Below are 26,391 nucleotides of genomic sequence, written 5' to 3'. Positions count from 1 at the left end.
AGGGCTTGATCCTGGGACTCCAGGATCATGACCTGAGTGGAAGGCAGCTGCTTAACCAACTGAGCCACCCAGGTGTCCCAAGGTTAGGTGTTTGTTTGTTTGTTTGTTTTGTTTTGTTTTTAAGATTTTATTTATTTATTTGACAGAGATCACAAGTAGGCAGAGAGGCAGGCAGAGAGAGAGGGAGAAGCCGACTCCCCAACGAGCAGAGAGCCCGATGCGGGGCCGATCCCAGGACCCCAGGTTCATGACCCGAGCCGAAGGCAGAGGCCTTAACCCACTGAGCCACCCAAGTCCCCCCCAAGGTTAGGTTTTTATAAACAAAGCCACATGGTTCTCTCCTATACTACCCCCATTTATTTTCCAAGTTTGGGCTTTAATTTAAAAAAAATAAAAAAGTGTTGATTTGAACAGAAACAACTATTGACCATAATTAACATTTCCTTGTGAATCACTACAATGTGCATTTCTTTTCTTATTTTTCAGGCTGGACGTAAAGAAAGAAGTGATGCACTCAATTCTGCAATAGATAAAATGACCAAGAAGACTAGGGACTTGCGTAGGCAGGTAAACTGGAACAAATTGTTTGCTTTCCCAGGTTCTCACTTTTGTGGTTTGGGTTAAAATTCCAATAAATACTGGGCCCATATTTTTTATTGGGGCAAAGGATGGATTTTTCACAGGGAACTGCCTGTCTGTGTTTGATTGCTAGTAAAGTTCTAAATGGTTAATAAAATCTTTTGGGGGCCTGGAATGATATAGCCCACTGGGATGGACTGAATAAATTAGCTCTAGCATGAAAAAGATGTACAGGTAAGAAACTCAATGTAAAATGACTTGGGTGGGACCTGTGACAGAACCCTGAAGGGTCTCGTGATACTGGGTTACATATGGGAGAAGCAGAAATTGCAGTGGAGATCCTTGGTGGAGTTGTTTTTCTAGTACAAATATGTGGGTATAGAGATATTGGCGTTTGCTGTATTTTCCAAGCTAGTAAATACACAGGAAAGAATCTCATTTGTTAAATAGTCCCATTAACATTTCAGAATCCAGTTGAGTTTTAGTATTTTAAAAATTAGGGTTGAATTTACAAAACAATGTATTAAGACTTAAAATAAAATTGTACTAATAGTTTCCACACTTAGTAAAGAGACATTTTATTGATCACATTTGATAAAAAGCAGAATTAATGATGGAATGTGTTTTTATTTGTTTTCCTTCTGGTAAAGTCCTTTCAGAAATGGTTATAAAGATAACATTTTAGGTTTAAGGTTCACAGTGTGCTAACCCTCTTCAGATAAACCAGAAGGTACTTAGTCACTTAGTCCTGGGTTTTCATTTTTAGTTAGGCAGTTAGGCTAATAACATATATTCCAAGGCTGTGTTTCAATTCAGCCCGGAGCTGCTTTGTATTATTCCTTTAAGATACAAGCTTTAGTTTTTAATACCCAAGAAAAAAAGGATATTATCTTGAATTCTGAAATTTTGTTGCTGAAATGCTATAACTGCAGCATAACCATTATCCTCAGGATCGTGTTTCCTGTGTTGCAGATCATGTAGCTGCACAGCTTACATGAGGGATCCTCGTATCAGTGTGGCCCAGCTATCATGAGCTAACATTAACATTTGGAAGTACAAGAGAAAAAAAGCAGTCTAGTTTCTTGGTAGAAATAAAATCAAATTTTTACAATTTATTTATTAGCTCCGCAAAGCTGTCATGGACCATGTCTCAGATTCATTCCTGGAAACCAATGTTCCACTTTTAGTATTGATTGAAGCTGCAAAGAATGGAAATGAGAAAGAAGTTAAGGAATATGCCCAAGTTTTCCGTGAACATGCCAACAAATTAATTGAGGTAAGTGTGTTAGCAGTTTCATTAATTGTAGGTAACTTGGTGGAATGTGGTGATTTTTTAATCACAGTATGTATAAGATGAAAGTCTTTTAGCATTACTTTACATCTGTGCCAAACTGTCATTTTGGTCAGTTTACATTAATTATGTGTATGCTTAAATATAGGTAGTCTCTGTCCTGGAAACTTAACATCTCCACTTAATGTTTGTTTGTTTTTTAAAAGATTTTATTTATTTATTTGACAGAGAGAGAGCGAGAGAGGAAATACAAGTAGGGGGAGTCCTCGATACCAGGACCCTGGGATCATGACCTGAGCCAAAGGTAGCCGCTTAATGACTGAGCCACCCAGGCGCCCCAATATCTCCACTTAATTTTTTTTTTTTAAAGATTATTTATTTATTTATTTGACAGAGAGAGATCACAAGTAGACGGAGAGGCAGGCAGAGAGAGAGAGAGAGGGAAGCAGGCTCCCTGCTGAGCAGAGAGCCCGATGCGGGACTCGATCCCAGGACCCTGAGATCATGACCTGAGCCGAAGGCAGCAGCTTAACCCACTGAGCCACCCAGGCGCCCCTCCACTTAATGTTAATGCAAATAAAAATAGATTGTCATATATCTGAAATTAAAGATACTATAGAAGGGAGTAGTGTCTACAATTAGGAGAAATTGCTTGGCTGCATCCTGGCAAATTACTTAACCTTTCTAAATTGCCATTTCTTTTCTGTAAAATGAGGATACTAATGATACCTGTTGGAGGAGGAATATTTTGAGATCTGAAAGAAATGATCTGTGTCAGCTGCTTAATTTTTTGCTTTAGACGTAGACTTAGTCCATTCATCATGTTTTAAAATTGAAGAAACATGCTGTTAATTAGTTAAGTTTGTACAATAGAAATCTTCATGTAAATTGATTGTTTTGTAAGGTGACAAGAAAAAAAGGGAAGTGAATTGGTATTTAATTTCCAGGTAAGTTATGCTTGCTACTACCTTTTGTTTATTATATTGGAAAGTATATTATGTTTAACTATTATTTTATTTTAAAAAATTGACACATAGAAGGCAGATACTCAAGTTATTTGATTTTGTAACCTAAATATAAAACATCTAACGTATGGAAAAGATATTCCATAGACCATTTGGGAAGTTGGTCACTATGTAAGAATAGAAAATGGACCTTTTATGTAAAATGTGTGTCTTGTACATTTGAATTTATAGTGACATTAGGTCAGGTTAATGCCATAAAAATATTCCAAGGAAAACATCAGTAATCACATTAAATGCATTACTAATTTTACACTAGGTTTTCTTTGACCATTAAATGTATTTTGACCTGAATTGATTATGTATAAAATACATAGGTCAGTCTTTAATTTTCTTTCTTTCTTTCTTTCTTTTTTTTCTTTTTTAAAAAATTCTAGTTAGTTAACACATAGTCCAGTATTTGTTTCAGGAGTAGAATTCAGGGATTCTTCAGTTACATACAACATGCTTTGCTCATCATAACAAGTACCCTCTTTAATACTAATCACCCATCTAGCCCATCCCCTCCCTCCCTCTACCAACCCTCAGTTTGTTTTCGGTCTTACTTAAGAGTCTCTTGGTTTCTTCCCCATCCCCCCCCAGTCCCATAATATGTTAATCTGTTTTGTTTCCTAAATTCCACATATGAGTGAAATCATCTGGTATTTGTCATTATCTGACTGACTGACTTTATTTAGCATAATACACTGTCGCTCCATCCATGTTGCAGTTGGTAAGATTTCATTCTGTCACATCTTTGTCCATTTCTCAGTCGATGGATATTTGGGTTCTTTCCATACTTTGGCTATTGTTGATATGCTGCTGTAAACATCAGGGTGCATGTGCTCCTGTGTTTTTGTGTCCTTTGGGTGAATAATACCTGGTAGTGCAGTTGCTGGGTCATAGGGCAGTCCTGTTTTTAACTTTGGGGAAGCTCCATACTGTTTTCCTGAGTAGCTACACCAGTTTGCCTTCCCACCAACAGTTCAAGAGGGTTCCCCTTTTTGCATCTTCACCAGCACCTGTTTCTTAGGTTGTTAATTTTAGCCATTCTGACAGGTGTGAGGTGGTATATCTCATCATGGTTTTGATTCATATTTCCCTAATGATGAGTGACGTTGAGCATCTTTTCATGTGTCTGTTAGCCATCTGGATGTCTTCTTACTATTTTTTTAAAAGATTTTATTTATTTTGGGGCACCTTGGTGGCTTAGTGGGTTAAAGCCTCTGCCTTCCAGCTCGGGTCATGATCTCAGGATCCTGGGATCGAGCCCCACATCGGCCTCTCTGCTCACCAGGGAGCCTGCTTCCTCCTCTCTCTCTGCCTGCCTCTCTGCCTACTTGTGATCTCTGTCAAATAAATAAATAAATAAATAAAATCTTAAAAAAAAAAAAGATTTTATTTATTTGAGAGAATGCATTCTGGCTGGTGGTGTGTGCAAGAGTGGGGGGAGGGGCGGAGGGAGAAGCAAGACTCCTTACTGAGCAGGGAGCATCATGCAGGGCTGCATCTGGGAACCCTGGAATCATGACCTCTGAGCCAAAGGCATCCACTTAACCGATCAAGCCACCCAGGTGTCCTTTCTTTTTATTATTTTTAAAGATTTTTTTTTTTTAAATAATTTATTTGCTAGAGAGTGGGAGAGTAGTAGAGGAAGAGGGAGAAGCACATTGCCTGCTGAGCGTGGACCTCTCTGTGGGCCCAATCCCAGGACCCCAGATCATGACCTGAGCTGAAGTCAGATGTTTAGCTGACTAACCCACCCAGGCGCCCAAGCTATATCTGGATGTCTACTTTAGAAAAGTGTCTGTTCATGTCTTCTCCCCATTTCTTAACTGGATTATTCATTTTTGGGTGTTGAGTTTGATAAGCTCCTTACAGATCTTGGATACTAAGCCTTTATCAGATACGTCATTTGCAGATATCTTCTCCCATTTGTAGGCTACGTCTTAGTTTTGTTCATTGGTTTCCTTTGGTGTCCAGAAGCTTCTTATTTTGATAAAAGACCAGTAGTTCATTTTTGCTTTTGTTTCCTTTGCCTCTGGCGACGTGTCTAGTAAAAACTTGCTGCAGCCAAGGTCAAAGAGTTTGCTGCCTGTGTTCTCCTCTAGGATTTTGATGGTTTCCTGTCTCATATTTAGGTCTTCATCCATTCTGAATTTATTTTTGTGTCTGGTGTAAGAAAGTGGTCCCGTTTTGCCAACACCATTTGTTAAAGAGAATGTCTTTTTTCCCATTGGATATTCTATCCTGCTTTGTCAAAGATTAGTTGACCATATACCTGTGGGTCATAGGTCAGTCTTATATTCAAGTTAATGATTCATTTGGAATTAAAATCAGAAGAGTATCATTTTGTGTCTCCATTAAGCATAGTCTTGTTCGCCATACTCACATGGTAGCATGAGGCCTAACCTCCAAACCCTCCTTTAGGAAGCCAACCTCCTGTAAGTAGCCTACATATTAGAAAGTATGCTTGTAATGCAGAAAGCACGGACACTGTCTGCCCTAGGCCTAGGGTAACTGGTAGTGGCACAGGAAAGGGCTCATTGTAGTCCCTGAATCTCAGAGGGCAAGCCCTTGTCTCTAGTGCTGGAGGGCTTTTTATTTGGACCTGCTCTGTCAGACTCGTCCAACACAACTGACACTTGCTATGCAACCAGGCATGTGCGGATATGGTGCATTTTCCACCATATCTGGTGAATATGGTGTTTCTTGATAAGGGAATTGAAGTGTAGAGAGGTTAAGTTTCTTGGTAAGGGAATTGAGGCGTAGAGAGGTTAAGTAACTTGCTTAAGGTCCTCCAGCAGTGAGGGCTGTGCCTTTTGAGCTTGCTAGCATAGTGGACAGTGGAAACATTATGTGGACCTGGTGGCTCTGTAGACCTTGCTTCAGGAGCATGTTTATGCTTCTACTTTTTATTTCATTCTGAACTTCACTAACCAAAGGCTCCTTTGAGTTTGGAGTTTGGTGTTCTCTATCACAACTCACTTCTGACCCCTATCTCACCCCTTTCACCCCACCATACTTATAAATGACATCCTTTTTATTGCTCAAGGCATAACTAAAGACTTTGTAGTATGACTCTGCAAACAGTTGAATTGCATTTATGGTAATAGAGATACTAGGGTATATAATTGCACATGTGCTTGAAAAGGAAATGAGTATTTAAAGTGTTGTAGAAGCCTAAAATTCTTGACTCAAGGCAGAACTTGATTCTTCAGTGACAAGGCTTCTCTACCCTGCACTTTTACATTATGATGAGCGCTGAACTAGTGAGGGCCTTGTTTTAAACAAAGGTGAAATACTTCATTTTGATTGTTGCTCTGAATCTCTTTACTTCTTTTAGTTGCATTAGTTCCCTTTTAAATTGGAGTAAATGTCAGTTGACTTTGGTTTTTGTGGCCTTTTGTAGTTTTTCCTGAGCGTTTAGGGAAAGTAAGAGTATGTGGGAAAGTTGAGTAGGGCTAGTGATATTAGCTGGAAAGGTGGGGCTCAGATTCTGCAGCCCCTGAGAATTCTGCCAGATCGGCTTGACTTTTTAAAATACTGCAGTAAAAAATAAGTAAGATAAAATAAAATGAAATACTGAAGTAAAATTCTATGCTAACCATCTGCAGTTAGCATAGACCCCCCCAGGTAAAAGGGCATGATCCCCAACAAGATTGCTCTCACTGTAGGTGCAAGCTGCCACAAGCTCTTCTCACCCCAGTGACTTTACATTTAGGAGTTCCCTGATCCTTCCTCACGTGACTGCTGCGTTTCAAATGCCAGCTACAAGTTTGGAGGGTCCCCAGGCTGCTCACACTTCTGACCAACTGGCTACAAATTTGGGGGCTTCCCTTGGCCCCCTTGAGGTCTGATAATGTGCTAGAACAACACCTAGAACTCGGGGCCCACCAGGAGTTACCTCATTAGCATAAACTCTCAGGGTCATGTTGAATAACAAAGACATTCTTGTTATTAACTGAACTTAATGGAAGTTTCCTTTCAGGAAACTGAGACAAAGACTGGACATTCTTTATTATACAACACCTCCCCATCTTGAAGGAATGTGGGATACCTTGTTTTCAGGTAGATGGCCCTGCTGCCATAAAGCCACATAGAATAGAAGAGGTAAGACAAGGCTGGTGTTTGTTTTCTGTAGCTTTACTGCATCCTGTGTGGCCATTTACCCAGTGACTTACCATTTTACTTACCTGGTTCTTGCATTGTTCTTTTCCCTGGAGGTTCTCCCCTTTGGGAGCTAGGTTTTCTGTTCTTCAGGGATTGGGTCCATCTCTTCACAGTGAATGGGTTTTCTTTTCATAGAAACATAGATTCTCATTCTGGTTTGTAAATCCCCCTTCTTTGTAACATACATGCATTGTTATTTATATTTTCGTGGATTGCTTCTGTAGGGGGACTTTGCTAGGTTCTCTGGTTGTCAGTAAAGGGGAGCAGCAATCTCCTTTTCTGGAGCTGCTGCTCTTTTTCTCTTTTTTTTGTTTTACTGCTGTGCACATGTAAATTGAGAGGAGCTGTCAGTGTAAACACAAACCCAATTTCAAAGATGTGGTATGGGAAAAGAATGTACAACATCTCATTAGCTTTTTATATTGATTACATGTTAAAATGTAATAACTTGGGATTAAAAACAGCAAATTAGGGGCCTCTGGGTGGCTCAGTCAGCTAAGTGTCTGCCTTTGGCTCAGATCGTGATCCCAGGGTCCTGGGGTCAAGTCCCAGTCAGGCTCCATGCTCTCTCTTTCTCTCAAATAAATAGATAAAATATTTTTAAAAAAGAAAGAGGAGTGCCTGGGTGGCTCAGTGGGTTAAAGCCTCTGCCTTTGGTTCAGGTCATGGTCCCAGGGTCCTGGGATCCAGCCCCGCTTCAGGTTCTCTCCTTAGCAGGGAGTCTGCTTCCTCCTCTCTCTGCCTGCCTCTCTGCCTACTTGTGATTTCTATCTGAAAAATAAATAAATAAAATCTTAAAAAAAAGAGAGAGAGAGAGCGAGGGAAGGGAGGAAGGAAATAAAACCTAGCAAATCACTTTTGCTTATTTCATCGTTTTTAGTGGCTACTCAAAATTTTTTAAATTCCAAGAACCTTTTAGCTTGCCCCTGGAAATCATTCTCTTGATTGAACAATTCTTAGTATATAGTTGGCAGTTCAGCCTGTTTAGAATCCCCTTATTTTTATCTTGCTCTCTAAATTATTTGGATAAAACATGTCTACATTATTTCCTTACATCCTTTTCGGTAATTTCTGTGATCACTCTATTAATACTGGGATACCTATAGGGATCATAGTTTATATTCTTGTAAGCAGCTGGGAGATTCTGTTAATGTGTTAATTTTTCTGTTAAAATCTGTTAATTTATCTGTTAAAATCTGTTAATTCCCCCCCCCCCAATTTTCCCCATAAATATTTGGGTGCTGTTGTATATATCAGATATCCATTCTGTGGGCTTAGATGCACTCCTCTCACATTAGATCCCTAAATTGGTTAGTCTGATTGTGGATGTTAGAGGATGTGCTCTTCAGCACTGCAGTGAAGCCAGGCTTCTTCCCAGAACCATTTGGGGATGCTGTGAAATTGTTGTAGTAGGGATCCAGACCCAATGTAAAACTCTCATGAGTTAAGAGTTTATCTGGGGTCACTCTGTGGCAACAGTACTCATTTGCTCATGCATTCATATCCCAATACTAGAGATGCTACAGGAGTTTCTGAAAGCATCCTTATGGAGGAGGTACCTGAGGAGGAAAAAAAATGCCAGTTTAGGTAGGTGTGGTTTAGGGACACTGCCATTTAAAAATGCAGCTTTTAAAAATACTATAAAAAAATATGAGTTCATTTTAGATAATTTGGAAAATAAAAGCACAAAGAAAAAGGAGTAACATTTTGGAGTAGATTTATACTTAATTTATGTGTGGGTTGACTTTTTAAAAAAATATACAAAATGGATACACTGATTTATTTTTTGAGGTAAATGATATCGTAATTTGTTATGGTGTAATGTGTTTTCCTCCTGCTTGCGATATCAGAGCCATTTTATTGTGTTATGAAGTAGTCATCTGTAGTATTTCTGTTGATTGCATACTGGTCCATTTATTTAACTAATCCCCTACCGCTGGATATTAGGTTATTTAGATTGTTTTAGTCTTTCATTATAACATACAATGTTTTCATAAACAGTTTTGTTTTTTGTTTTCCATTTTTCTGGGTGGTTTTTATTCCACCCAGTTTTTTAAGCCAAAATTAATAGGAGTCATTTTTAATTTTTCTTCTTCACCTCATGTTCCCTATTTAATCTATAAGTTCTCATATCATTGTCTTTCTTTATTCCACGGTCATTTCCCTAGTCCGAGCATCCTGTCTCACTGGACTTCTGCCACTGCCTCCCTGCTGGTTTTTGTGCTTGCACTCTTGTCCCTCTCTAGTCTCTTTTTGTAGAGCAGAGCAGCCAACATGACCCCTTTAAATCAGATCACATCATTTCTTTGCTTCAGGACCCATTCAACTGTGGCTTTCTAAGCATACTTGAGATAAAATCCTAAAACGTGCATTCTTCTGCTGCTGCTGCTTCTTTAAGATTTATTTATTTACAGAGAGAGAGAGTGTGCGTGTGTGCACACGAGTGGGAGCAGGGTTTTTCTCTTTCTCTTTTTGTGGTCTGTTGCACCCACCCCTTTTAAAAAAATCTTCTGCATGAACACCTGGGTGGTGTTACTGTACTGTAGCTGCTCCTTGGCATTAGATGCACTCTCCTCACATGTGATTACTAAACTGGGTATTAGAAAATACGCTTTTCAGCACTGAAGTGAACCCAGACATGTCAGCACTCCCTCGGCCCTCTGCCTGGAATGTTCTGTCCACTTATCCTCTCACCCTGTCTTTTGTTCACATATTTCCTCTGCATGGAGGCTCTCATGGATCCCTCATCCCCTCCATTCCAACTTCCATCATTTTTTTTAACCCAGTTGCCTATTTTTTAGCCTCTGTAACATTTTTCACTCTTTGAAATTATTAGGTCTGTTTCGTTTTCTTATTTCTCTGTTCCCCATCTCACATTCTAATAGAATGTAAGTTTGTTGAGAACATGGGCCTAGAACAGTGCCTGAAACTTAGTAGGTACTCACTAACTACTACATAAATGAATACTAGTTCGCAGGTAATAAACAGTAAAGTTGCTCAACCTTCAGATCCCTGGACCACCGTCCCCCAGGATTCTTATTCCCTGGTCTCAGTACTAGACCTTGAGAAGTTCAAAGCTGTATATTATGACTCAACATCATGGATATTGAGCCTGAGTATTTGTAATGTTTATACAAAAGAGCATCACAATGCATCATTCTTTATAATGTGTACATGAAGGGATGAAGTGTAAGATTTTGGGGGATATGAAGATAAACGGGAAAATTTGGACACTTTTCAAAGATGAGGTGACTTGATTTGAAAAATATTTTTGTTTGTTAGCTAGAAAGCCACAGTTGAATGGGTCCTGAAACATTTGAAAAACCTATAGCAGGGGGCTCCTAGGGGGCTCAGTTGGTTGGACATCTGTCTTCAGCTCAGGTCTTGATCCTAGCATGCTGGGATTGAGCCCCACATTGGACTCCCTCTTCAGTGGGGAGTCTGCTTCTCCCTCTCCCACTGCCTGCTGCTCAACCTGCTTGTGCGGGCTCTTCTCTCGCTCTCTCTCTCTCTCAAATAAATAAATAAAATCTCAAAACAATAAAAATGTTAAAAAAAAGAAACCCAAAGCAAACTTTCTGCAGTTGAGGGAGAAAAAAAATTGTGATTGATTCTTATGACAGATATAGTGTTCTGATATGTCCCAGTCATTGTTCTAGGCATTAGGGAGGTAGTAAAGAATGGAACAAAAATCCTCACCCCCGTAAGAGTTATGTTCTACTAGAGAGCGAGAAAGACAATCAAAATAATTTATATAGTCTGTTTATTTTGTATAATGTGATACAAATGATGCTGAGATGATACGTGAAAAAAGTTATCCATTTTATCAGCATTTTAAATGGAAGCTGAGCTAAAACTGTTTAAGTAGCGTTTAAATACATGACCAAAATAAAATTGGAGCAGATGTGTTGGCATTTGCTAACTTGGTTTTTGGAAGTCTTATTTATTGCTTTAATAGAAACATTTTCTTTCCAGACCAAGTAAAATAGTATAAAAAGGTTATGCTTTAATTTGGGGTGTCATGTAAAGTTGCTTCAAATATATAAATAGTTTCTGAGTGGTATTAGGGATAACACACACTTAAAAATGGAAACCTTTTGTGGTGCCTTCTTTGGATATCACATTATGGAAATACAAGATTGGTTTAAAGAATAGAAACCATATACTGACTCTTAAGGTTTTTCCAGTCTCTCTGTGTGCACACAGTCAATGTCCGGAAGGATGTTTAGGACTGGCTGCCAATTGGATACTCACTCAGTTATACTCTGTTTTATTTGAAAAAGCAAATAATGGAGTGTTTCCAGTGAAGTTGTTCTTGACTTCTTTTCTCAGGTTTTGGCTAGGACCTCTGCCTATCTCATATCACACTTGTCAGTGGAATCCATTACCACAAGGTATTGAAGTCCCTTTTTTTATGCAAAAGGTGCATAGAGGTGTGTTCCCAAGGTCACTGAGTTAGGGACCAAGAGCTGAGGGTGGTGAGCTGGATGTTGCTTCTTTTCACCATATTCTGCTCTACCTCATAGCACTGAGGGCTTTCCTTTCATCTTGTTATGAGAGGGCAAGGCTATGCTTCTGGGTGATGATAACACCTTTTATACTTGACTCTTTCTCCCATATCAGGTTAATGATTTCCATATGTTTCTCTTCAATTTAAAGTGTATTGAGGTAAAAAAAAAAATTATTTTGTAACCTTTTTGTCAATAAGGCAACACCCATGTGTCCTTTTTTAATTGCTTCATTCTTTGCCTAGCTCCTTTGGCTGTGAGCAGCCTAATAACTAAGGAGCAATGTTTTCCCTTTTAATTTTGCTTTCTTCTGAGTTCTTTTTCAATTTCATAAATTAAGAGTGAAATCGGGAAAGTGCCATTCATGAAATCTTACCTATAAAAAACTATGTATCACTTAGTATCCCTTTCCCCCAACCCCAGACATTGCATTAAAATGGGTCTCTTAATATAATGAACTTGCTACAGTGAGATACATCTTGTTCATTGTTTTGTGTATTAACCAAAAAGTAGGGTCTAGTAGTAGACCCTGGGTGTCTCAGTCAGTTAAATGTCTCCCTTCCACTCAGGTCCTGATCCCAGGGTCCTGGAATCAGGTCCTGCATTGGACCCTGCTCACTAGGGAGCCTGATTCTCCCTCTGCCTCCTCCTCCTCTCTCTGTCTGTCTCTCTGTCTCTCTCTATCAAAAATGGATGAATAAAATCTTAAACAAACAAACTAGCCAATAAGTAAATGTAATTGGTATGCTTTTGAGTTGGATTATCACTACTTGTTGCACTGCCCTGTGCACTATCCATACCCCAAAGTATTTCCCATTATCTAGGACTTTATTGGCTTGAAATGTATATTTTTACTGCAGATTGAATGATCTGCATTATTACTTATGTTCTGTGGTTTAGCTGATAATGCGCAGTAAAGTAGCCTTGAAGAAGGCTCTGTGAGGAGTATTTGAATAGAATACTAACCTTATATGATCCACCTGTGACATCTTCAGCATTTTCTCAGTGCTTCTGTATAATACTGTAGACTGAAATTCTTGTAAATAGCAAATTAAATGAAGCTTCAGTTTTCTAGGACTGTAGCATGTTTAAAGAAGTTGGTGTTCTTGGGGGGAATGCTGACTTTGGATTCCAAAAGAATTTACTAAGCCTATTGAGCTTGGTCTTCCCACATTTTCAAAGTTCTGCAAGTTCATAAGCGTGAGTCTGCAAAACAGAAGTGTCTTGTGTGTACTATTTTAACAACTCATACCCCAAACTAGTGTTTTTTGCTGAACTTAACTACGTAGTCAGATTTTGGAATGGTCTAGAGAAGACAGTAGATGAACCTTGTTCTCAAGAAACATCAATATTCTTTTCTCTTGGAACATTGATAGGAATGACAAAGGAAGCACGCCCAATCTTCATCCTGCTCCAAAAGAGTATAGGACTTACTGTTCGCTCCTCAGTAGAGCTGATGAGCTAATGTTTAGGCAGACACCCTATCTGTACTGATAGATTATTCAGGCAGTTATATAGAAATAGGGAACTTTAGTGGTCCATATGATAACCAAGTAAATGGAAATGATTACTGTATCATTTGGGTGGTGATTTACAATGAAAGCCTTTTTTTTTTTTTTAAAGATTTTATTTATTTATTTATTTGACACAGAGAGAGAAATATCACAGTCAGGCAGACAAGCAGAGAAAGGGGGAGTTTAATTAATGTTAATTAATTTAGTTAAGTCATAATTAATGACTGAGCCACCCAGGTGCCCTCCTTTCTTTTTTAAAATATTGTACAATCTTTGTTTATGTTTTAAATGTATTTTATAAAGAGCATATGTTTACTTATTGTTACTCAGTTTAGCAGGGGTTTTTTTCCCAGTTAATTAGAGAGTTTTGTACATACACATTTCATTACCGTTAAGACATGTGGATTCATTTTTAACATTGCATTTTGTTCTCTTCTTCTTTACCCTCTGTTTCCATCCCTCCTTCTCTGTTTCTGATTATCTTTCCTCTTGGATTGATTGAGTCCTCTCACCTATTTTTTATCCCTTCTTGTTTGGAAGTTGTAAACTCTGTTTTATTAGTAGTAACTGGGGATATTAGAGCATGCATGTTTAACTCAGAGGCTGAGGTTAATCAGTATCTTTTCCTCTTCTGAAACAATGTCAGAATCTTAGAATGCTTCCACTTCCATCATTCTCCAACTTAAATATCACTGTTGTCCAATACTTTGGTTAAGTTTTAGCCCCATTAGTGTTGCTGTATTCATTTTTTCAACTTTGCTTAAATAGACCTGAGACATAATTTTCATTGCTTCTCATTACTTCTTGCATGTTTTTAAACCCTCCGTCTGGAATTACTTCCCTTTTTCCTGAAGCATTTTTCTTACAAACTGCTTTAGTTGGGGTAGGGAAGTTCTTTCTGGAGTAAATGCTCTTAGGTTGTTTTTGGTTTTGTTTTTCTTAATGTCTTTATTGTGCGCCAAATCTAGGAAAAATAATTTCATTGAGTGTACAGTCCTAGGATGATCTCTCCATGTCTGCTCCCCTGCCAAGTGATTTGAAGGTACTTTTTCCCCGTTTCTGGCTTCTAGTTGTTGCTCTTGAGAAGTCAGCATTCAGTCTCACTGAGCTTACTTTTTGTGAATAATTTTTATTAACTTTGTGGCTGTTTTAAAAATCTTATCTTTGTTGTTGTAAAGCTTCACTGTATTATGTCCAGGTATGGATTTCTTTTTATTCACCCTGCTTAAAATTGGTCTTCTCAAATGTAAAATTTATATTTCCTTCACTCTTAAAATTGTTTAACCGAAATCTCTTTCACTATTGCTCCTTTCCCATTCTCTGTGTTTCCTTCTGTATCCTTCATAGTTGAATAGTAGTCTCTTTCAGTCTAATTGCACATCTCTTGTTTTTGTGTATGGTTTCCTTATCATGAAAATTTCTTGTTTTTTCTGAATAATTTCTTCAGTTTAACTTTATAGGTTAGTAATTTTCTTTCCATCAGTATTTAGTCAGTATTACTCTAGACTTCTAGAAGGTGTGGAAGTTATTAATTTTCTCTTGAAGTTCTACTTTGATCCTTCTCCAGTATGCCTGGTCATTTTTTTTTTCAATTTTTTATTTTTTATAAACATATATTTTTATCTCTGTGAATCGCCAGGTTTACACACTTCACAGAACTCACCATAGCAGTGTCCACCCTCCCCAGTGTCCATAACCCCACCTCCTCTCCCAACGCCCCTCCCCCCAGCAACCCTCAGTTTGTTTTATGAGATTAAGAGTCACTTATGGTTTGTCTCCCTCCCAATCCCATCTTGTTTCATTTATTCTTAACATACCCCCTTTACACCCCATGTTGCATCTCCACTTTCTCATATCAGGGAGATCATATAATAGTTGTCTTTCTCCAACTGACTTATTTCGCTAAGCATGATACCCTCTAGTTCCATCCACGTCGTCGCAAATGGCAAGATTTCATTTCTTTTGATGGCTGCATAGTATTCCATTGTGTATATATACCACATCTTCTTTATCCATTCATCTGTTGATGGACATCTTGGTTCTTTCCATAGTTTGGCTCTTGTAGACTTTGCTGCTATAAACATTCAGGTGCACATGCCCCTTCGGATCACTACCCTTTGTATCTTTAGAGCAGATACCCAGTAGTGCAATTGCTGGGTCATAGGGTAGCTCTATTTTCAACATTTTTTTTCCCAGTTACTACTTCTATTCTTTTTTTTTTTTTTTTTTAATAAACTATATAATATATTTTTATCCCCCGGGGTACAGGTATGTGAATCGCCAGGTTTACACACTTCACAGCACTCACCATAGCACATACTCTCCCCAATGTCCATAACCCCACCCCCGTTTTCCCAACCCCCCTCCCCCCAGCAACCCTCAGTTTGTTTTGTGAGATTAAGAGTCACTTATGGTTTGTCTTATTTTCAACATTTTGAGGAACCTCCATGCTGTTTTCCAGAGTGGTTGCACCAGCTTGTATTCCCACCAACAGTGTAGTAGGGTTCCCCTTTCTCCGCATCCTCGCCAGCATCTGTCATTTCCTGACTTGTTAATTTTAGCCATTCTGACTGGTGTGAGGTGATATCTTATTATGGTTTTGATTTGGATTTCCTTGATGCCAAGTGATGTGGAGCATTTTTTCATGTGTCTGTTGGCCATCTGGATGTCGTCTTTGTAGAAATGTCTGTTCATGTCTTCTGCCTATTTCTTGATTGGATTATTTGTTCTTCGGGTGTTGAGTTTGCTAAGTTCTTTATAGATTTTGGACACTAACCCTTTATCTGATATGTCCTTTGCAAATATCTTCTCCCATTCTGTCAGTTGTCTCTTGGTTTTGTTAACTATTTCCTTTGCTGTGCAAAAGCTTTTGATCTTGATGAAATCCCAATAGTTCATTTTTGCCCTTGCTTCCCTTGCCTTTGGCGATGTTCCTAGAAAGATGTTGCTGCGGCTGAGGTTGAAGAGGTTGCTGACTGTGTTCTCCTCAAGGATTTTGATGGATTCCTTTCTCACATTGAGGTCCTTTATCCATTTTGAGTCTATTTTCGTGTGTGGTGTAGGGAAATGGTCCAATTTCATTTTTCTGCATGTGGCTGTCCAATTTTCCCAACACCATTTATTGAAGAGACTGTCTTTTTTCCATTGGACATTCTTTCCTGCTTTGTTGAAGATTAGTTGACCATAGAGTTGAGGGTCTATTTCTGGGCTCTCTATTCTGTTTCATTGATCTATGTGTCTGTTTTTGTGCCAGTACCATGCTGTCTTGATGATCACAGCTTTGGAATAGAGCTTGAAATCTGGAATTGTGATGCCACCAACTTTGGTTTTCTTTTTCAATATTCCTTTTGCTATTCGAGGTCTTTTCTGGTTCCATATAAATTTTAAGATTATTTGTTCCATTGCCTGGTCATTTTTTAGTGCATTTTTCCTTTGTATACTTTCTTTTATTTCTGTTAACATAAGAAACACTTTTTAATACTCTGGTTTTGGTCATTGGAGTATCTGCCTTCATTATGGATCTGATACACAATTGTTTTGCTTACTCCTGCCCAAGATAGCTTATCTCCTTGGGTACTTCTGCATATTTTATTGTAGATTCAGATTCCTGGCATGATGCATATGAGAATTCTTTGAGGCCTGGGTTTAAGTTTTCTTCCATCTAAATGGAAATATAAATGGAGAATTTCCATTTATATTTGCTTCTCCTAGTTGCTTAAGCATATCACTAATATATGACTAGATCAGAGGCATTTACCTTCTGAGGGCAGTGGTGTTGTTGGTCCACTAAAAACCCCAATTCTGATTACACAATGGCGCATACTCCATTTCTCTATTCCCCACCCTCGTATAAACACTGTTTTCAGTGCTTGTGTTTTCCTCTTTGAATTTTTGCTTTCTCATATCTAGCCTCTGATAATTTTCCTTAATTAATTACCTGGTTGGCTCTGCCTTAACAACAAAATTTTTGAGGTATAAATTACAGACTGTAAAATTTCACCTTCACCCCTTTTAACTATACAATTCAGTGATTTTTTTTTTTTTTTTTTTTTACTAAATTTACGGAAGTATGTAGCCATTACCACAATCCAGTTTGGAATTTTTCTATAATCCATGCATGCTTCATTTTTTGATAGCTTATCCTCTGTTCCATCATCATTTCCCTTGTAGATTTGGGAGTAAATGGTAGAAATTTGAGTGGTTCTGAAATTTATATGATGTACAGTTAGGACTACTTAATGCATGACAGACTTGGAAAGTTGAGTTATTGTTATTTTTTTCCCCTTTTTTGAGAGTTCAGACTCAGCCATTTTAAAGAGGAAAATTTAGGTGGTTCCTTGATGAAAAGCCTCAATGGCAAGTAATTGTTTGTTAGGTTTTGAACTTCCTCCTCTTCAGCATTATGATTGTGGTATCACTATGGACTTAAAAGCTGCCTTTTTCAAAGTTGTTCTCACTTGTTTTACTCTGACAAAGTGGGCGTAGGCTGTTGGGTCATTAATAAATGATTAATTTATTACCAAGAACAAAAAGAAATCTTAATTTATTCACACGGTCCAGAGTAAGGGGCAGTGGAGCAACTTAGCCAAATATCAGGGAGAAGCAGTTACTCATGACAGTGGGGACAACTTGTGCTTGAATTTAAACAAATTTCAACTTCACTTAAAGTCATCAACACATGTTATAATAGAAAAAATACTGTCTAAATGGGGTATTTTTCCACTAGGGAACTTCATAAATTTTATTCCAGAAAAGAAAATCTAGTATAAAGGTAGGGTTTTCCTAAATGTTTGAAGTCTTTTCTGCAATGTGCAGATGTCATATTTGTTGACTGATACAGCCTGGCTTTGAGATTTTTTTCTTTCTCCACAGCACGGATTGTTACTGCACTACTCCTGAAACTAGCAGAAATCCAGAGCTTTTTTTTTTTATTATTTTTTAATTTAAAATCAGGGAGTTGCTGGTTTTCTGAAATGTTCTGCTCTTCTGTGAGGTCCAGATTTACGCAGTGTAGGCATCAACCATTCAAGAGGCCTTCATGATTTCAAAGCTAGTGGTCATAGTGTCAGTTTAAGCCCACTTCTTGGATTAGCAGGAATGAAAGACAAAGTTGTTAATACACAAGTTACCATGATGGCAGAGATGCAGTCATTTATTCTCAGCACAAATCTAGAGGTACTGTGCAGCACTCTACCAAGGTTCTCTACAAGCGAGCTGCTCTGAGTATTTTTAATTCAAACTTCCAGATCTTCTTCAGTCTCAGAATCAGTTGTTCTCCCAAATTTTTAGAGCCCCAGGAGACATTTAGAAAGCCTGTCCTCTCACTCTCAGCTTTCACTGTCTTCAAGCCTGGCACTAGTATATGAGGTTAGCCTCTCAGTTTCTCAGAGAGCTATGGTTGAGATGTTGCATTTGCACATTTATCATTGTTAGAAGTGAGTAGCCCTGTCCCTGGAGGGTGAATAGAAGCTCATTCATCTGGAGAAGACTGTCAGTGACAGGCGCCCGCTTCTTCCTCCTCAGCCAGGCAGGGTGGCCTCCTGAAACAGGCAGTGTACTCATGTAGAGCATAACTGCTTCAGCAGTACATCAGAAAGCATCTCAAGTAATGTTTTAAAAGAAAGAACAAGTCTTCATAACCTTTATTTTGTTCAGTGTTGTATCAGGAAACAGGAAAGATGATTTACAGAAGTTACCCATTTCAGCCTCAGCCACATACCATCCTCAGGTGTCTGATCTGCAGTAGGTGATAGTTTACATAATCTTTGCGTCTTAATTTAAGTGTTTTTCTAGTTTTCACAGATTCATTAAATTGGAGAGTACAAATTGAAATAAAATTTGACTAGACAGTAGAAGATAGAAACACAGGGACAGACCTTCCTGAATTTAACACTTGGCTGGCCTCCCAGATGGCAGGAGTGGGGCAAGGGTGCTAGGTCTTAGTATGCTCACCTCACCAGGAATCTTTGTTAGTCCCAAACTACTAATTCAGTGATGAACCTCAAATTTTATATTTGTTTTTCAAAATGCCTTCTTAAAGAATTAAAGCAATGGGAGTTACAGATTCATGAACACATCTGATTTAAGCTTTTTCCTTCACTGTAGCATCATCAATTCTACATTTGAGGGATTAGGTTTTTTAGGAGTTTTGCATTCTATAAAATATAGTTTTGGTCATATTTTGCAATAATTTTTTAAGAGAGGGAGAAAATGGAGGGAGGGGCAGAAGGATTCTCTCTCTAGAGAATCTTAAGCAGACTCTGCTCCGAGCACTTAGCCCAACTTGGGGCTCCATCTCACAACCCTGAGATCATGATCTAAGCCAAAATCAAGTGTCAGGTGCTTAACTGGCTGAGTCACCTGGGTGGCCCTGCAGTAACTTGAAACAAACTAATAGAAATCTACAGTCAACTCTAGCTATGTATTATGATCATGAAGATGAGTGTCTCTTTGCCCAGATCCAGATGATACTAGAAAGTGGAATTGTAATCTTTAGGGGGAGTATAAATGGGATTTCTTTATGGGATTTTGAAGTCCCCGAACATTAAGGATCTGACTTAATGTTTCACTTCCTTACATGTTATAATTTAAATTGCATGTTAGTTCTTTTGTTTCTTATGGTTAGGATTCTGATAGCAGTCTTACAGAAAGCTGATAATCCCTAACCATACTACTGCAAACAACTGCCTTAATAATATGTAATTTTTCTTATGCCTTTATGTGCTTATGTTGGGTGGAAGAGTGAAAATCAAAGGTTATTGCCCTTGCCCTTGTTTACTCTGGCATTTAAGCTCCCAGAAAGTGCCTCTGATATTCACCTGCCTACGCCTTTGTCATTCATAACTCAATTTGCAACTGGGGGAATGATGTGTCTTAGCACTGTGTATTCATTTGGTCCTTAGCATTGCTAATGGTATTGGCAAGCCTGTTCATTTAGAAACAGGGGTAAGTGATCACGGCCCTTACAGTTGCTCCAGAGCAGCCTTTTCAGCCCCAGCAGTCCGCAGGAGGGCTAGTATGACACAGCCTGGAAAGGTGGTTTCTGGATACATGAGCAGTGTCACAGAGATACTCAGATAGGGAAGGATAGGATTTTATTTCAAATGAAGTGGTACCGTTCAGGAAAGAGGCCAGCTGTCAGTGCTTTCGAGAATGCACTCGAAGGACAGTTCTGCTCTTAACCGTGGAACATCAGCCCTGTTACTTTGTACGCTTCTGAGGAAGATGGCTTTGGGCACATCTTGATATTGTCTTAATACTATTTCCTTATGTGAAAAATAGCTTTATGTTCAAGTAAAACTCCTTTTGGCTTAATAAGCATCCATTCACCCGTCACATGAGAATAGCAACTCAGAATCTCTATTTATTTTCTTCAAGAACAGCTGCATAGTATATTTTTATTTGAGGATACCAACTATTCTTTCCCGATGCCCTTGGTTCTTTAGCTTTTCTCATGTTGTCTGCACCACGAGAACCTCTTTCTGAAGCTGCTGTTCAGGCAGATTCGAGCACATGTAAAACCTTGAGTTACACGCCTTGAAATTTCTAAGCTTCTGCCACCAGCTTAAAGTGTGGCCTTTTTTACAGGTATGTACAATGGCACAGAGATTTTTTAAAAATCTGTTTGTCCTCAGAAGTACGTAATCAATCTGTGAGAAATAAAACACCATTGATGCTCTTGGCGTGTGTTCTGTAGAAGATCAGGGCTGGGAGTAGGTATACGTGTGTTTTCTTCAGCCTTCAAAAGAAAAATCTTCAAAGATCTTTTTATGGTGTTCCTTTTCCTAGGTTGCCAACTTGGCCTGTTCCATCTCAAACAATGAAGAAGGTGTAAAACTTGTTCGAATGTCAGCAAGCCAGCTGGAAGCCCTCTGTCCTCAGGTAAGGTATGGCTGGGAATGTTTATGGTACCACCCAACTGGATTTTAGTTAGGGTGAAAATGAGGGGTTTTTGTTTGTTTTGTTTTTAGGACTTTACATTGAAGTCTTGGGGTACAAAACACTGATCCAGAATTCATGTAGTTGGAGAAATTTGTGTTTAACTTCAAGTAACATTTCCCTGGGGCATCACATGTTACTATCCTCTTGCCCTTCATTAAAAATGTATAGTGTCTTTTAATCGCTGGCAAATGGAAGGGGTAGTGACCACACTATTTGATCTGCACACTCCTTGAGAGAGGGCCATTTGTGACAACATCTGGCAGTCCCGCAGTTAGGGTAGGTGCCTCGTGAGCCTGACTCTAGAAACAGCCATCCGCCTGTGCTCCTCCTTAATGCCTGGGATTTGGATCTCTTTGTTGGAGGGAACAAGATTCAAGAGTAGAATCGTTACTCTGTAATGTCCTAAAGTACATCCTGATACAGATATTAATAATGTAATTCAGCCAGCTACTGAATTAAAAGCTTGAGAACTTTTCTCCATTTATAATGGCATATTGGAAGACTGGCGATTAGGCTAGGTTAAGCATCTGGAAAAAGACGTAGAAGCACATAGAAGAATAGTAACTTTGTTAAATGCCCATTGTGTTGCCTGCCTCCTGTGAGGGGAACACTGTGTCTGTGCCTGAAGCTCTTTGACAGCCACAGGTGTTCTTAAGCAGTATAAGTGCTGTTTCCCATGGAAGATGCTGCCTCTGATTTCCTACGTAGAGACTGCCTTATTGGCATACTCTGAGGATTTACATTCACTCTCGAGATGTCCTGCCAGATGGCAGTGGCCACAGATAGAAGGAAACAAAACAGAGGAACTGGAGTAACAGAAGACAGGTCCCAGGAATGAAGTTTCTGTGTTAGGTCTGCAGCCAGTGTTAAAATATGTTGAGGTCTTGTTTATCTAAACAATTCCTGATACTCAGGATAGGCCACCATGGTAAGTAATACCTGGTTGTTTATCTGGGATCCTGACTGGTGCACAGGTTAGTTAGGGAATTTGTTCTTTCTTCTCCTCTTACCCATGTGGATGTAATGTGCCAATGAGACTTGCTTTGTCTAAACAGCAGTGTGATGGGCCACGAAGTAAATCCATGCTACGGGATGGACATCTCCACAGTTTTAATCCCGTTGTGAAATCTGGTGGGAATCTGGTAACTATAAAGATGGAAGCACAGTGGATTCGGTCACATGTAGAAAGTTCATGATGACCAAATTTTACGAAGTAAATTTAAAGTAGATTTCTAAGATTTGGCCTCTTTTCTTCAAGTTTGCCATTTTACCCTATCAGCACTTTGTTTTTAATGTCTTTAGTTCTCCATTTGGTTTTGAAATGCTTCAAAAGTGACAATGCTTTCACATATCAGCTGAAACAGATGGTAACATACGCTGATCACACCTACCAAGATTATTTATATAAATGATCTTAACGCCTAGGAGAAAAACCACTTGGAGAGTCTAGTAGATCTAATGAAACAATAGTGTGCATAAATCATGTGTGGCTGGGCTGTGGTGTGCTGGTTTGCGTTTGCTATCAAGATGATTGAGATGATTGCTTCTCTCTTGGGTAGTCCTTTCTTCTACTAGGACACACCCTCAAGGGAAGTAGGCCTAGAACAGTGCCCAGACCACACTTGGTATGAGTGTGTGTTCTGGATAAAAGCATTTCTCTAGGGGGCACCTGGGTAGCTCAGTGGGTTAAGTCTCTGCCTTCGGCTCAGGTCATGATCTCAGGGTTCTGGGATCGAGCCCCACATCAGGCTCTCTGCACAGCAGAGAGCCTGCTTCCTCCTCTCTCTCTGCCTGCCTTTCTGCCTACTTGTGATCTCTATCTGTCAAATAAATAAATAAAATTTAAAAAAAAACTTCAAAAAACATTTCTCTAGGTGTGTTTCTTCTCTCTTAGACCCTGGCCTAGGCTCATTTCTACTCATCCTCAGAAGCCAGGCTGAGCAGGCTTCTTGAGGCAAATGGAGCTGACGTTTGCAGGCATGACAGTGACAGACTGAGTACTATGTGGTGTTTCTACATGAGGCAGGGCACTTCCACTCCAGACCATTGTTGCCAGGTCCTTTCTTTTTAATTTTAATTTTTAATTTTTTTTTAAAAAGACTTTATTTGACAGAGATTGCAAGTAGGCAGAGAGGCAGACAGAGAAGGCGGGGAGAGAAAGCAGGCTCCCTCCTGAGCAGAGAGCCCAATGCGGGGCTCGATCCCAGAACCCTGGGATCATGATCTGAGCCGAAAGCAGAAGCTTTAACACCCTGAACCACCCAGGCGCCCCTATTTTTTTTAATTTTTGAAAGGATTTTATTGACATGTTTGTCAGAGAGAGAGAGCACAAGCAGGGGGAGTGGCAGGCAGAGGGAGAGGGAGAAGCAGGCTTCCTGCTGAGCAGGGAGCCCCATGCGGGACTCAATTCTAGGACCCTGCGATCATGACCCAAGCTGAAGGCAGATGCCCAACTGACTGAGCCACCCAGGCACCCCTCCTTTTGTTATTTTTATTTATTATTTCTAAAAATGATTTTGTTTATTTGAGAGAGAGAGAGAAGGCATGAGTAGGACAGAGAGAGAGTGAGAAGCAGATTTCCCGCCGAGCAGTGAGTCCGAAGCGGGGCTTGCATCAAGATCATGACCTGAGCTGAAGGCAGACGCTTAACTGACTGAGTCACCCAGGCATCCCTCCTTTCATTATTATTATTATTATTTAAGATTTTATCTATTTATTTGACACAGAGAGAAACAGCAAGAGAAGGAACACAAGCAGGGGGAGTGGGAGAGAGAGAAGCATACTCACCGTTGAGCAGGGATCCTGATGTGATACGGGGCTTGATCCTAGGACCATGGGATCATGACCTGAGCCACCCAGGCGCCCCCTCCTTTCCTTATTTTTAAAGAGAAGTCAGCAATTCAGATTTATTTCTCAGGTCTCCTTTTTAAATGATAGGTAACTAATGAAAAAGTTTTGAAAATCTTGGAGTATTGTTAACTCTTCTGGGACTGCATCTGGCTTACTCTGGCCCATGTGTTGCATGCCCAAAGGGCCTCTTCTTCAAAGATGCAGGTGGCCATCCCTCTGGGGAGGAAGGCCTTCATTGGAGCCTTTTCTTTACTCTTCATCCTTATTTGGGCAGTGATCTCTAGCACGAGGGCCCTAGCACTGAGGTGTTCCTTTCCATAGTCACTGGTTTGTGGATAAACAGAGTCTAGGCGGGGCTCCTGGGTGGCTCAGTGGGTTAAGCCGCTGCCTTCGGCTCAGGTCCTGATCTCAGGGTCCTGGGATCGAGTCCCGCATCAGGCTCTCTGCTCAGCAAGGAGCCTGCTTCCCTCTCTCTCTCTCTGCCTGCCTCTCCATCTACTGTCAAATAAATAAATAAAATCTTTAAAAAAAAAAAAAAAACAAAAAACAAAAACAGAGTCTAGGCAAGTTAATCAACTAGGCGAGGTAGTTCACCAGGAGTTTAAGATGGGGTTTTTATTAGAGTGTATCTTTCTTTGTGGTGAGGCTGCTGTCGGTATCTGGCCCCAGTATGGAGTACCTTGTGAGGCGTTTCCAGGCTGTTTTTTGTGCCTCACACATAGGCTCTCACATTTAGGAATCAGGTCCCTGTGCTGGGGATGCCCTCCTTGTGTAACTTCCTGGGGGCTGCTTTTCTCTGGCCCCCACGTGCAGTTTACAGTTGGTTCCTAGACCTTATTTTTCTTTCTAAAGGGGAGAGATGATAGATGGAGCCTCTAGAGGAGCTTTCCTTCCCTACTTTTCAGTCCACCCAAGGGCAAATTAACTTTTGGAAAGGGGAGTTAATCTGAAGTACTCACTTCTTAGCATCTAAACATTAAGTTCAAATATTTGAGATTAATTAAAGTTGAGGAGGAAGTAACCTGAAAGTGGCTTTTTTTCATTGCTTGGGGGATTAAAAAAATGCACCTGCATTTTTTGCTGATCTGCTATTGTAAGAAACGAAGTAGGTCTCTGCCTGCACTGCCTTCTACTCTGTGGCTGCACTCTCTCTTCATCAGGAGCAAGACCTGCTTCCATCTGAACACAGAGCCCTGATCTCACATGCAAAATCTCACAGGAAAAAGCCCAGCTGTTTTGAGAAAAGGTCTCAGTCTGTACCCCACATATTTTTGACATGTCTTGTTTGTGAAGGCTCCTAAGTCTTAGTCCATGGTAGCTGCTTAAGATATTTCACTTGTTAGTTTGCTTGTTGCTGGCTAGGGGGAACAAAAAGGAAAAAGCAAAAGAAGAATGTTTCTGACAATTGAGTCTTTAAAATTGTAGGAAGGCATTTTGGAGATGATCTCACTTAATATTTTATTTTTCTTACTTCATTTGTGAGAATGAGCATTATACATTTAGGTTAATACAGATCTGGCCCTTTAATAATTCATAGAGCCTGGTTTTAATGTGTGTCCTTTCTTGGAAATCTACACAAGGTTGAATTAAGTATTTGAAGCCAATGTTTATCTGCATTTCTTTCTTTTTTCTTTCTTGTACTTCTCACTAACTAGAGAAATAACTTCTAAAATTGCCTATTCTTTCTTGTGCCTCCTTAGATCTATCTTCCATATTGCTGCTTTTTCCTTTGTGCTTCTGGTAACGCTGATCATTTTTGTGGCTGACAGGCTTAACAAGCATCAAATAAGCACAAACCCACACAGGCCTGGCCTATCGTGATGAGAAAATATATAGCTCTTAAAGGAGCATTCAAGGCATACAGGCCACGGTACCGTGACCTCAGCTCTCACTCATCTATTATTTCACAATGAGAGGACCATCTATCTTTGAACCAGCTCATTCTTCCACTTTTGATATTGTCTAATCTTTTCTTTCAAAGCATTTTCACAGAGGACCTTGAAGGACATGCTTCTGACTAAGTTTCTGTCCCTTGCCCGCCCCCATCCCACTTCCACTCACTCTGACAGGGCTGTGCAGTAACAGGCCACCAGAGGGGCTGCACTCTCCTTGTAGGGCTTGTGTTTGGATACTGGTCTCTTCTCTTTCCTCATAGAATCTGATTTCCATATCCTAACATTTGGAGAGTGTTTCCTTCTCTTCTGTTTTCTTGAAGTCTGTGTAATAGGTATTAGTCCTTTAAATGTTGGGGATAATTTACCAATGAAGTCTTTTGACCTATAGTTTTCTGTGTGGGAAGGTTTTTAACAATTCAGTTTCTGTTACAGATTCAAATTCATGGCTATTTCTTCTTGAGTGAGGTTTGGTAATTTATGTTGCATCAGTTACTACTCTGTTTTTCCTTCTACTTGCTTTGTGTTTAATTTGCCCTTCTTTCTCTAGTTTCTGAAGTTCAAAACGTTGAGATAATTGATTTGGTAGGTTCTTTTCTAATGTCACACTTAAACATTTAATGCTATAAATCTGTCTTAAAG

The 26,391-nt window shown here is 39.5% G+C and overlaps 1 protein-coding gene across 3 annotated transcripts in view; it reads left to right on the top strand.

Moving 5' to 3' along the window:
• CTNNA1 (catenin alpha 1) overlaps window positions 1-26,391 on the top strand; it is a 185,461-nt gene that overhangs the window by 131,720 nt on the left and 27,350 nt on the right. For all 3 annotated transcript variants that reach the window (XM_032336573.1, XM_032336575.1, XM_032336574.1), the window contains exons 8-10: window positions 487-567; window positions 1,703-1,855; window positions 20,855-20,947. In XM_032336573.1, the coding sequence (XP_032192464.1) occupies window positions 487-567; window positions 1,703-1,855; window positions 20,855-20,947 (327 nt within the window). The remainder of the gene's footprint in view (window positions 1-486; window positions 568-1,702; window positions 1,856-20,854; window positions 20,948-26,391) is intronic.

Source organism: Mustela erminea, chromosome 3, assembly GCF_009829155.1.
Source record: "Mustela erminea isolate mMusErm1 chromosome 3, mMusErm1.Pri, whole genome shotgun sequence".
NCBI lineage: Eukaryota > Metazoa > Chordata > Mammalia > Carnivora > Mustelidae > Mustela > Mustela erminea.
This window is presented reverse-complemented; position numbering and strand designations above follow the sequence as displayed.